This window comes from Diabrotica virgifera, chromosome 1, assembly GCF_917563875.1.
Source record: "Diabrotica virgifera virgifera chromosome 1, PGI_DIABVI_V3a".
Classification (NCBI taxonomy): Eukaryota; Metazoa; Arthropoda; class Insecta; order Coleoptera; family Chrysomelidae; genus Diabrotica; species Diabrotica virgifera.
Window position 1 is genome coordinate 261,618,355 of NC_065443.1, and position 13,873 is coordinate 261,632,227.

Here is a 13,873-nt window from a genome sequence, read left to right on the forward strand (position 1 = left end):
AAATATTATGAGCTACAAACTGATACAAAAACAAAATACTAACGCCAAGCCAAGCCAAACAAACAACTGTGACAACAAACGCCGATCCTGTACAAGACAAATGTCACCAAAATTATTTGCTATTCATACAAATTGAGAAATGGCCGATCTGGCACATGCCCATAAAAATTTAGTTCATAGATAATCCGTTTGTGTCGGTTCTTGGGAGATATGTATTCTTTGGTTCAGTGCAGTAGTGTTTATTTGTAGTTAATTTATTATATTTTTGTGTAATAGAACGAAGTTGTTGGCCTATTTAAAAAAATTATTATTGTTCATTGTGAGTCTTAGTTATATGTAGGTAGGTAAGTATATTTTACATAAAAATATTTCGAATTCTAATGCGAGTATATAAAGTTAGAGTGCCTTTGGCGCTCTATGAACTAAATAAAATAAGACGGCTCTTGTTTCGCTTCACAGCGAAATGATTATTTATTATTATTTCGTGCAAATACCTATGTTAACATAAAATTTTCACCCATTTTGGTTAATTTTTATAAATATTAATTTACTAATAACAAAATTGTTTTCTATTACCTCCATTTAGCGCGTCTATGAGTACAAATATTAATCTTAGATAATATCAAAGATTACCACTGTTGCCAAAGTTTCGCAGACCTTACGAGAAAAGGTATGATATTATCTCCCGAAGTTATATTGATGACGCGCTACTATATAGGGTGATTGATAGTGGAGTAAAGCTCAATAGATCCGCTACAGTAATAGATAGCAATAAAAGTTATGTAATAACAAAAATTGTAGCCAACTTTAAGCTTCATATTTTAAAATTAATTAGAATGTTACAGGGTGTTCGATAACATCGTGGCAGACCAAACATGTTTTTGAAGTTATACTTCTTTACGATCGAGGGTGAAATTTTATAATTGCCTGGCGGATGCGCAGACAGACAGTATGTAGTTCGTTGCTAATCTTTCAAATTATGTATCAGCGCAAATAAGCCATTAAAATAATATATTACTGTTTTTTAGTAAATGTATAATTTATTATAATTTTTGTGTCTTTGGATTTGTCTTCCTTAGGCGTAAAATAATAAAATACCTATCTATTTTTATATTTCACTTGCCACCGTGATGTGTAATTATGTATATCCGAAACGTCAATAACAGGCGCCTTGATAGCCTGGTTGGTAGAGCATTGGACCAGAGATCGGGAGATCGCGGGTTCAAATCCCGGACGATTCATATTCTTTTTTTTTATTTTTGGCATTGTTAAGTTTTGGTTAATTTTTGGTAATTATTGTTAATTTTTTGTATTGTAACTGTTAAGTATATTCATTTCATTGAAATTATATAATAGAAGTATAACTTCTTACGTGCGTGTACAAAGTACACACACATTCTTTTTTTTTATATATAGAACACCCTATATTTTATCTTATATTCGAAATATGCTTACCTTCCCCATTACAAAAATATAAAGGTCTGTTATATTATTCAGGGTATTTACAAAGTTATAGCCAATTTTCTATGAAAATCGTAACAAGTTCAGCTCCCTGTATAAATAAAAATAAGCACAACAGCAATGGTTTATTGATTCCATATTTTTTATTTATTGTCAAAATTTTTAAAACTCGCAAATTCACATTACTAATTTTTTTCATATCGAATACAGGGTGAGTCCAAACGCAAGTACATTATTTTCTCAGTAATTTTAAATGGAACACCCTATATTTTATATCACTATATATTGAAAAGTAACATTATCGTACTTTAGTTTGTATATAACATTTCCTATGTCTAAATTTATTAGTTTTCGAGATATTTTCATTTTTCAATGAACCAGTAGCGTGGCCACATAGATCACCAAAATTTAATAAACTGGACTGATTTTTTTGGGGTTACGTATAAGAATGAAGGTTATAAAATGTCTAAAACAACAAGGGATGAGATGAAAAATAGAATACAAAGTGTATTTCGAAGTGTTAATTTACAAATGCTTCGTAGTGTAAGTAATTCAACTCATTTTGAACACCTTATGTAATTAAATATATAAAATATTTTACTAAAAGTAGCTTTTAATTTTTTCAAAAAGGTTGTAATCAGTTTTATCTCCTTTTTTGTGTAGCTGAATCGTTACAGCCAATATTCCATTTAGACGGTATCGGCTTTTCTCGTAAGCATAAATTAAGACTTTCCTGTATTTTTAGGCTCTGGTCCCAGTTCTTGAGAGGACGATCACAAATTAAACCTTTAATTTGTAATCTCACATTAATCTTAACTTCCTCCATTCACTGTACATAATTGTAATAAAGATCTATAATATATTTTAATTACGAGGTTAGTTACCTTCCGTTAGAATTCAATCAATTAATTCTGTTGCAATAACTTCATACTTAGTTTGAATTATATTTGTGTAAAGACAGTTTTACATTATGCCATTTTCATGCTAGGCAAGAACCATGCAAGACAGATTTGGCAACTGCGCATACCCACACGCTATTTCCATGCAATTCCTGTGCTACACGAAAAATTAAATCATGTTCTATTTTTCATGCTATTTTGATGCAAGTTGTCAAATTTCATGTTGCCAATACAGGGTGAGTCATGAGGAACTGTACATACTCCTACCTCGTATAGAGGCTCCTATGGGGAATAAGAAATGACCATTAAAAAGTGTCTGCTCCCATTGTTTAATAATATACAGGGCGAGTTTCGCATTTACAGAAATTTGTATTCGTCATAATTTTTGAACGGTCAGATCGATGTGTCTCTTATTTTGGCCAATCGTTACACTATTACCACCTAATCAACTAATTTATTCAAACTAGAAAAAATCAGGTCCGGCTTTAAAAAAATTAGTTCGTTTGGGTCTTAGAAAAAATTTCACCCTGTATACGCTTTTTTAAAACTCTAATATGAATTTTACAAATTAGACAAATAGGCAATTAAAATTGCATATTTATTTTTTTCCGCACACGATTACTTAATTTTTTATAAAAAAATCAAATTTCACTATGAATTAAAAGTTTGGTAAAGTGAACCATGTATTTAAAAAAAATAACTTTTATTACAAAAATTAATTTTTTTTGCACAAATAAGTAATTTATGTTACCATCCAATCAACTGATTTATTCAAACTAGAGAAAAATCAGGTCCGGATTTAAAAAATTAGTTCGTTTTGGTCTTAAAAAAAATTTCACCCTGTATACGCTTTTTGAAAACTCTAATATGAATTTTACAAATAAGACAAATAGGCAATTAAAATGGCATATTTATTTTTTCCCCACACGATTACTTAATTTTTTATTAAAAAATCAAATTTGTCAAAATCGGAATTTTAACCTAAAAATGAAAAAAAAAATGAACTCACGGTTTAACTCGCTACAACTCTGTTCCATTTTAATATTTTTTTCTGAAATTTTTACAGCACATACCTCTTACCATGGTGAAGACTATGAAAATTGTTGTAGACTTTCAGTCTTCTTCTTGTAAAAGTTGCAAACTTGTAAATCGCAAAAATTAGGTGGGAAAATTTAAAATTTATCAATTTTATCACGTTTATGTTAAACTATAGAGTCCAAAAGAAGTGTTATGGGAAGTTTTAGATATAGACGTGTTATAGAAAAAAAAATGATAAAACTTTTAATTTTAAGAAAAACGTTGTTTTTGTAAATTAATTTTTGGAAAAAAAGTTAATTTTTTTAAATCTATGCAAAAACTTTGCCAAACTTTTTATGCATAGTCAAATTTGATTTTTTAATAAAAAAATAAGTAATCGTGTGGGGAAAAAATAAATACGCCATTTTAATTGCCTATTTGTCTTATTTGTAAAATTCATATTAGAGTTTTCAAAAAACGTATACAAGGTGAAATTTTTTTTAAGACCCAAACAAACTAATTTTTTAAATCCGGGCCTGATTTTTTTCTAGTTTGAATAAATCAGTTGATTGGGTGATAACATAAATTAAATATTTGTTCAAAAAAAATTCATTTTTCTAATAAAAGTTATTTTTATTTTAATCTATGGTTCACTTTACTAAACTTTTAATTATTCATAGTCAAATTTGATTTTTTTTTATAAAAAATTAAGTAATCGTGTAGGGAAAAAAATAAATATGCCATTTTAATTGTCTAATTTGTAAAAATCATATTAGAGTTTTCAAAAAGCGTATACAGGGTGAAATTTTTTCTAAGACCAAAACGAACTTATTTTTTAAATCCGGGCCCGATTTTTTTCTTGTTTGAATAAATTAGTTGATTGGTGGTAACATAAATTAAATATTTGTTCAAAAAAAAATTAATTTTTTTAATAAAAGTTAATTTTGTTAAATGTATGGTTCACTTTACCAAACTTTTAATTCATAATCAAATTTGATTTTTTTATAAAAAATGAAGCAATCGTGTGCGGAAAAAAATAAATGTTATTTTAATTGCCTATTTGTCTAATTTGTAAAATTCATATTATAGTTTTCAAAAAGCTTATACAGGGTGAAATTTTTTCTAAGACCAAAACGAACTAATTTTTTTAAAGCCAGACCTGATTTTTTTCTAGTTTGAATAAATCAGTTAATTAGGTGGCAATAGTGTAACGATTGACCAAAATAAGAGACACATCGTTCTGACCGTTCAAAAATTATGACGAATAAAAATTTCTGTCAAAATGCGAAACTCGCCCTGTATATTGTTAAACAATGGGAGCAGACACTTTTTAATGGTCATTTGTTATTCCCCATAGGGGCCTCTATACGAGGTAGGAGTATGTACAGTTCCTCATGACTCACCCTGTATAACAAAATTTATAGGCTGGAAAAAAACTTAACCTTATTGTGTAAATTTAAATGTTATTTATTGGAAGTAATAATAATTTGTGATTTATACTTAAATATATTTAATGTTAGACTGAAATTTCCATGTGAAATATCTAAAGTTAACGTTTTGGTATATTTTTTTGTTGGCAACAATGAAAGTGGCTTAAAAACTGCACAGAAATAGCTCTGATGTAAAAAGGTCAGGCTAGGTAAGAGATATGCCATGCAAATCGGACTTGCATAGTCTGGCTGTAAAGCTGCTTTTAGCGTCTAAGTTCAAAGGTGTGTTACAAAATAAAAAGCAATGGCCTTGTTAATGAATTGATACCTTATTTGTGAGATTATAAATTGGATTTGAACGCTTCTAAGCAAGTAGTCTAACAGAATAATTAAATCAGTCAAGTTGCGTATAGTCAGTTGAATTTTCTGTCGAGTGTATTTATTTTAAAACTGCCAATAAATCATTTACTCCAACACTTCGAGAATTATTTTACATTGTCACTTCGAACATAGGCCAATCGAATTTATGCATTGGTTCTTCGATTCGGATATGAACCAGCGATCTATTCCTTTTCCACTTCATTCATTCATTTTTTCCATAATTCTACCAAAGAAACTTGTATGATATTTCTGTCCTTGTAACTTTTATTACTACATCTAGTATTAGACGAGGACGAGAATATGTTTGTAAAAAACTTTGAAGACTGGGAAGAGAGACGCCTGAACGTTGACGGTAGAAGATTGACAAATTTGAAATTCGCAGACGACATACTTTTGTTATCTGACAACCTCAAGGAGATATGTACAATGCTACATGAACTTTAGTTAGTATGTGCCAGTGCAGGTCTTACTAGTACATACCTAGCGGAAATATCAATACTGGAGACAACGAAGTCGAGCTAGTGGAAGAATACATATACCTTGGAGACGAAATAAAGATCACAAGAGACAACCAAACATGCGAACTACGAAGAAGAATAAATCTAGGATGGGCAGCCTATGGAAAACTCAAAGACATCTTTAAAAGCGATATACCAATTTCTTTAAAACGTAAAACATTTGACCAATGTGTGTTGCCTGTGATGACTTATGGTGCGGAAACTTTGAGATTGACAGCTACAACTTCTAAAATGCCGCAAATAGCTCAGAGGAAAATGGAACGGTCAATGCTGAGTAACTGAGTTAGAAATGAAGATTTAAGACGAAGAACAGGAGTTACCGATGTAATTTCCCGAATTGCTACCCTGAAATGGAACTGGTCCGGACACGTCGCCCGAATCAGTGATTGGAGGTGGACGATTACTTGAGTGGAGGCCGAGATTAGACAAAAGAAGTAGAGGAAGACCCCCTACTCGTTGGACTGACGATCTCAAAATGTCAAGAAGTTGGATGCAAAGTGCTCAAAATAGGGCACAATGGACAAAAATGAGGGAGGCCTATGTCCAGCAGTGGACGCAAAGTGCTGGAGGATGATGATGATAGTATTAGACGAAATTAACTTTTTGGACAGTGTGTTCCCAAATGGCTCAGAAAATCACTTTTCCGACAATACTGCTTAAAACAAATTTGACACTTATAACGGTATACGTTGCACACTTCGCCAGTGTGCACTCTCAAATGACTTTTCAAATCGTGTGCTCTAATAAACTGCTAATAAAAAGCAAATTTCACACTTGTAAGGCCTTTCTCCAGTGTGAACCCTCAAATGAACGTTCAATCCAAATAATACTCCAGTAAAATGCTTTAAACAAATTTCACACTTGTAGGGCTTTCTCCAGAGTGCAGTCTCAAATGCGCATTCAAATTACTTTTCTGAAAGAACTGTTTAAAACACATTTCACACTGGTAAGGCTTTTCTCCAGTGTGTTTTTTCATATGCCGTTTCAGAGACCATTTCTGTTTAAATTGCTTACGACAAATTATACATTTATTAACAGAATTTGTTGTTGTTTCTTCAGAATTTGCACTTATTTGTTGTTCTGTAGCGCATGCAAGTTTTTTCATTATTTCCATTCGGTTTTGAGAAAAACCTAAAAAAATGAAACTATAAAAATGTGTTTATGTAGAAACTAGAGGGAAAAACAAAGAGTAATAAAATTTAGTAAGAATCAATATAATAATAAATATTATTATACTAAACATACTAAAACGCCAGGCACAGACGAATTTTTTTTAAGAAAAACAATCCACTGACTAGTTTAAACAATATAGTGAAGTAAGTTTAAACAATGTAGTGAAAAAAGAATGGTATAGCCATAAAAGCAGAATGGGAGAAGGAAGACTGGTAAAGATAGCACGAGATAGATCACCAAACGGCCGAAGGAGTATAGGATGGAGTGACGACCTGGATATCTGATGAGGAGGCATCCGAAGATGGAACAGGCACGAGCCTATTAAGGAAGCGGGAAGAAGAAGACTTTTATCTCCTTTTTATGCAACTGAATCGTTACAGCTATTTAGACGATATCTACTGTTCTCGTCAGCATGAATTAAAACGCTCTTGTATTTTGAGGTAAATTACGAGGTTATTTACCTTCCGTTAGAATGCAATCAATTGCTAAATTTTGTTACAATAACTTTACAGTTGGAATTATATTTGTGTAAGCGTCAAGTTCAAAGGTATAAGTTACAAAGTATAAAGCAATGACCGTTTTGATGAATTGATATTTTATTTGTGAGAATATAAATTAGGTTTGAACATAGTCTGAAAGAATAATTAACTCAGTTAAGTTGCGTCAGTATGGGCAGTTGAAGTTTACGTCGAATGTATTTATTTTAAAGCTGTCAATAAATCATTTACTCCAACACTTCGAGAATTATTTCACATCGTCGATCGATAACTTCGGACATAGGGCAATCAAATTTATATTATATTCGAATTTATGCATTGGTCCTTCGAGCCAGATATGAACAAGCGACCTAGTAGTTTTCCTCTTAATTCATTCTTTCCATAATTTTAACAAAGAAACTTGTATGCCATTTCTGTCCTCATAACTTAAACATACAAATATTACTACATCAGCATTAGGCGAAATTAACTTTGTGGGCAGTGTGTACCCAAATGGCTCAGAAAATCACTTTTCCGAGAATACTCCTTAAAACAAATTTGACACTTGTACGGTTTTTCTTTGGTGTGTGTCTTTAAATGAGTTTTTAAAGTTGTTCTGCCACTGTATGACTTAAAACAAATTTCACATTTGTAAGACTTTTCGCCAGTGTGCACTCTCAAATGTACTTTCAATTGATCTGTTCTAGTAAACTGCTTTAAGCAAATTTCACACTTGTGGGGCTTTTCTCTAGTGTGCAATCTCAAATGAGAATTCAAATTACTTTTATGAGAAAACTGCTTAAAACAAATTTCACAATTGTAAAGCTTTTCTCCAGTGTGCACTGTCAAATGTGTTTTCAAACTACTTTTCACAGAAAATTGCTTAAAACAGATCTCACACTTGTAAGGCTTTTCGCCAGTGTGTATTCTTAAATGCTCTTTCAAAGTTTCAACTCGACTAAATTGTTTAAAGCAAACTTCACAGTGGTAAGGTTTTTCTCCAGTGTGTGTTTTGATATGCCGTTTCAAATACCATGTATGTTTAAATTGCTTACAACAAATTTTACATTTACAAATATAATTGTTTGTTGTTTCTTCAGAGTTTGCACTTATTTGTTGTTCTGTAGTGCATGTACGTTCAGTTTTCATGATTTCCATTTGGTTCTGAGAAAAACCTAAAAAAATAAAACTATAAATATGTGTTTATGTAGAAACTAGAGGGTAAATAAAACAAATAAAATTTAGTAAGAATGAATATAATAAATAAAACTGAAACATACTAAAACGCCAGGCACTGACATTTTAGAGAAAGATGTGCTATGGAGTAAAGAGATATCAAAGACAAGAAAATGGATCATATATGAGACAATGGTTAAAACTAGCCTACTTTATGGAGCCGAGACGTGGAGAATAACCGAGCAATATAAGAAAAAGGTCGAAGCCACGGAAGCATGCGCGTGAGAGAAAACGGGCCACCCACAAAATGTGTCATTTTTGATTTCTCGAATTTCCTAAACCTGTTGTCTGATTTAAGCAATTTTTTAATGATATGTCGTAGCCTTATTCTTTAACAATATCGCTGTAATAATATTGTTGCTAAACAGGTAAATTATCATTGTACCTATACTGGGTGTCCCAATCAAACTGTGTTTTGTTCTCAAAGTTCATCACACCCTGTGGAATATTCTAGCATTTATAAAATACTGAAATTAAAAGCTATCACATGTGATGCTTCAATAATTTCACTATCTAGTTCTACCAAGTCAAACATTTTGTGGAAATCTATAAACACTGATACCAGAGGTCTGTTGTATTCTCTGAATTTTTCAATTTGTTTTATCTTTGCATGTGGTTGTCGGTGCCAATCTTTGATCGATATCTCCGCTTGCTCTATGGATTTTGTACAAGTCTATTCTCCGTTTCAAAAGTTACAATCAGTAGGTATATATTGCAAGCGGGTTTGCCATTATATGAATTATCATAAATAAATCTTCTTTTAGTATTCCACAGCAGTTAACAGCGATAATCCTCTACAAGTACTTGCTTAATACTACATTTTACGGCCTCTGTCGTGAAGAGAGGCAACGTTGTCAGAAAATTATCATTTAGTTTGCATGGGGGCTATCCTTGTACACTGAATAGCATGTTTGAAATACGCTATAGTTTTTTATCTAATCTCGTTTTTATTCTCGTGAAGAGTTTGTACACATGGCTTTAAGGTACTAGTACACTTTAGAAGACCAAAAATTATTATTTTTTTCAAGAATTTTTTTCTGAGAACCTTTATTAAAAATGAACATAAAACTTTTTACATATTAATATCTAACTCTTAGAGAGTACAAAAAATATATCCTTTTTCATTTATTCACGTACACTAATATTGTAGAGGGCGCAAAAGTCGAGGCCTCGAAGAATGATGGCGGACAGTTAATCTCAGGATTGGGATATCTGAAACAAAAAAATCGTACTGCATTTGAAAGAGGAAGGTTTATTACGTAACAATTTTCCACAATTTGACCAAAAAATAAAAAAATTTTAACAATGAAAAACTGAAGAAAAACGGGTGATTTTTTTACAAAATTTTTTCAATTTTCGTAATCTTTTTTTTGCGGAATTTTTCACTAACGGTGGTAAATTATCACGTAACGAACCTTCCTTCTTTAAATGCCGTACGATCTTTTTGTTTCACAGATCCCAATCCTGAGATTAACTGTCCGCCATCGGAACTACTTTTTTTCGAGTCCTCGACTTTGGTGCCCTCTACAATATTAGGGTACGTGCATAAATGAAAAAAGATATATTTTTTGTATTCTCTAAGAGTTAGATATTAATAAGTAAAAAGTGTTATGTTCATTTTTAATAAAGGTTCTGATAAAAAACTCTTAAAAGAATGCTTATTTTTGGTCTTCTAAAGTGTACTAGTATCTTAAAGAGTAATAGATAGATAATTTTCTAGGTCACTTTTATCTCCTTTTTGTGTAGCTGAATCGTTACAGCCATTATTCCATTTAGACCGTATCGACTTTTCTCGTAAGCATAAATTAAAACGTTTCTGTATTTATAGGATAAGAGTCTGGTCCCAGTTCTTGAGAGGGCGATCACCTTTAATTTGTAATTTCACGTTAATCTTAATTTCCTCATTTCACTGTATATAATTGTAATAAAGATCTATAATATACTTTAATTACGAAGTTAGTTACCTTCCGTTAGAATTCAATCAATTAATTCTGTTGTAATGCTTGTTCTGTTAAAAAGCAATGGCCTTGTTAATGAATTGATATTTTATTTGTGAGATTATAAATTGGATTTGAACGTTTCTAAGCAAGTAGTCTACAAGAATAATTCAATCAGTCAAGGTATAGTCATGGTATAATCATCTGAAGTTTATGTCGAGTGTATTTATTTCAAAACTACCATTAAATCATTAACACCAACACTTCGAGAATTATTTCACATCGTCGATCGAGAACTGCGGACATAGGACAATCGGATTTATATTATATTCGAATGTATGCATTGGTCCTTCGAGCCTGATATGAAACATCGACCTATTAGTTTCCCACTTAATTAATTAACTCATTCTTTCCATAATTCTACCAAAGAAACTTGTATGATATTTCTGTCCTCGTATCTTTAACATGTATTACTACTACATCAGTATTAGGCGAAATTAACTTTTTGGGGAGTGCGTACCCAAATGGCTCATCAAATCATTTTTACGAGAATACTGCTTAAAACAAATTTGACACTTGTAAAGCATTTCGTAGGTGTGCACTTTCAAATGTCTTTTTAAATTACTAGCTTCACTAAATTGCTTAAAACAAATTTCACACTTATAAGGCTTTTCGTCTGTGTGCACTCTCAAATGACCTTTCAAATCGTGTGCTCGAGCAAACGGCTTGGGTGGCATAAATTTCACACTTGTGTGGCTTTTCTCCAGTGTGCACTATCAAATGTGCTTTTAATTGAACTTTCTGTAAAAACTGCCTAAGACAAATGTCACACGTGTAAGGGCTTTCTCCAGTGTGAACTCCCGAATGTGTTTTGAAATTTCTTGCACTACGAAACTGTTACTGAAACTGTGTAAGGCTTTTTGGTAGTGTGCACTCTCAAATGACTTTTCAAATCGTGTGTTCTAGTAAACTGCTTTAAGCAAATTTCACACTCGTGGGGCTTTTCGTCAGTGTGAACTCTCAAATGTGATTTCAAACTACTTTTCTGAAAAAACTGCTTAAAACAAATTTCACACTTGTAAAGCTTTTCTCCAGTGTGCACTGTCAAATGTGCTTTCAAATTACTTTTCTGAAAGAACTGCTTGAAACAAACTTCACACTGGTAAGGTTTTTCTCCAGTGTGCAGCCTCAAATGTGTTTTCAAAATATTCGCTTGAATAAATTGCTTTAAACAAATTTCACACTTATAAGGTTTTTCTCCAGTGTGCACTCTCAAATGTTTTTTCAAATCACCTGCTTGAATAAATTGCTTTAAACAAATATCACACGTGTAAGGCTTTTCTCCAGTGTGCACTCTCAAATGTGTTTTCAAATTTCCTGCAGTACTAAACCGCTTGAGACAAACTTCACACTGGTAAGGTTTTTCTCCAGTGTGTGTTTTCATGTGCCGTTTCAAATAATTTTTCTGATTAAATTGCGTAATACAAATTGTACATTTACTAATAGAATTGTTTGTTGTTTCTTCAGAGTTTGCCCTTATTTGTTGTTCTGTAGTGCATGCACGTTCAGTTTTCATTATTTCCATTCGGTTCTGTGAAAACCCTAAAAAAAGAAAACTATAAAAATTTGTTTATGTAGAAACTAGAGGGCAAAACAAAAAGTAATAAAATTGTGTAAGAATGAATATAATAATAAATAAAACTGAAACATACTAAAACGCCAGGCACTGAGATTTTAGAGAAAGATAATATTTTTTAAGAAAAACATTCCAATGACTAAAATATAGTTTAACCAATATAGTAATATCAAGAATTTACGTCAATTCAAAAGGTAAAAGTAAATTATCAGTAGTAATTGCACAAGAGCTCTAAAATTATTGAATTTTTCCCGAGTGTCACTTTGGCAGTTTTAATTTATGTCAAAGTGTCACGAGGGCAAAAATTCTATATTAATTTTAGAGTTCGAGTGCAATTTGTTGCGATTATTTCATGAATAAAACTGTTCAAAACCAAAATTTTATTGTAATTTATATATGTAAGTACCAATTAGTGAAATTAAACACACAGTTGTTATAAATATGTATTTGACGGTTGAAAGTCATCACTTTTATAATTTTTAAAACATTTGTCATTAATGTCACTGAATGTATTTTTTCGTAGCAACGAAGGGCATCTGACGTAATATGCTTAACGACGGGAGATTATCAAAAAATATCACCTTAATTTGCATGTCTGTAGCTTTCTATTGGTCAGAATCTCCTATGAATGAAATAATCAGTATTAAAATTGTTAATATACACTGCGGGTCAGAAAAAACGGACCACCCACAATATGGGTAATTTTTGATGTCTCGAATTTCCTAAACCTGTTGTCCGATATGTTTATAAAGCAAATGGTCATTGTTTTTTCATGCAGAATTACCCTTTAAAGTTTGTCGCACATATATAAAAAATACCCTGTATTGCTCAAGAACATAGCTAGTTGTTGTTCTAAAGGTATTTCCTTGTGGAATTTTTGTAATCAACTATTTTAAATGGGAAATAAGCCACAAATTTACTAAATATTTTGTATTTTGACAACGGCATCCGATTTGGACGTCGAACCGTCAATAAAATCATTTTTTTAGTAAAATTGTGGCTTATTTCCCATTTAAAATAGTTGATGGCTAGTTGTTAAAGTACCTAACTTTTTTATTATCCAACATAAGCGAATAAATCAACAAACAGAATGTTAAGAAAACCTGAGGCTATAATTGGGTTTTAATTTCAGTATTTTATAAATCCTAGAATATTCCACAGGGTGTGGTGAACTTTGAGAAAAAAAATAACGGTTTGATTGGTACATCAGGTATACAACGATAATTTACCTATCTAGCAACAATATTATTACAGCGATATTGTTAAAGAATAAGGCTATAACATTAAAAAAATCACTTAAATCGGACAACAGGTTTAGGCAATTCGAGACATCAAAAATGACCCATTCTGTGGGTGGCCCGTTTTCTCTGACGCGCAGTGTAATGCTTCAATTACATTATCTAGTTCTACCAGTTAAACGTTTTATGGAAATCTATAAACACTAATACCAGAGATTGAAAATCTCTGATTGAAATTCTCTGAATTTTTCAACTTGTTTTATCGTTTGCAGGTGGTTGTCGGTGCCAAACTTTGATCGATATCTCCGCTTGCTCACTGGATTTTGTACAGGCCTAGTTTTTTTATCTAATCTCGTTAAGAGTGTGCACATACGGTTTTAAAGGATAATGGATAAATAATTTTTAAGTCACTTTTATCTCCTTTTTTTATGTAGCTGAATCGTTACAGCCATTATTCCATTTAGACAGTGT

General features: G+C 31.6%; 2 protein-coding genes across 4 annotated transcripts in view; one reads left to right on the forward strand and one right to left on the reverse strand.

Moving 5' to 3' along the window:
- The first annotated feature begins 218 nt into the window (after positions 1 to 218).
- The window catches only part of LOC126879091 (uncharacterized), a 67,673-nt gene continuing 54,018 nt past the window's right edge, over positions 219 to 13,873 (forward strand). The window contains exon 1 of the mRNA XM_050642020.1: positions 219 to 344. The gene's annotated coding sequence lies outside the window, so the exon portion shown is untranslated. The remainder of the gene's footprint in view (positions 345 to 13,873) is intronic.
- LOC114327996 (zinc finger protein 239) overlaps positions 6,536 to 13,873 on the reverse strand; it is a 44,784-nt gene continuing 37,446 nt past the window's right edge. The window contains exon 4 of one of the 3 annotated variants that reach the window (XM_050642014.1): positions 6,536 to 6,837. In XM_050642014.1, the coding sequence (XP_050497971.1) occupies positions 6,551 to 6,837 (287 nt within the window). In that variant the 3' untranslated portion in view covers positions 6,536 to 6,550. Of the gene's footprint in view, positions 6,838 to 6,894; positions 8,531 to 10,284; positions 12,131 to 13,873 lie in introns of those variants that run through there. The other 2 variants (XM_050642010.1, XM_050642009.1) reach the window with 2 other exon arrangements.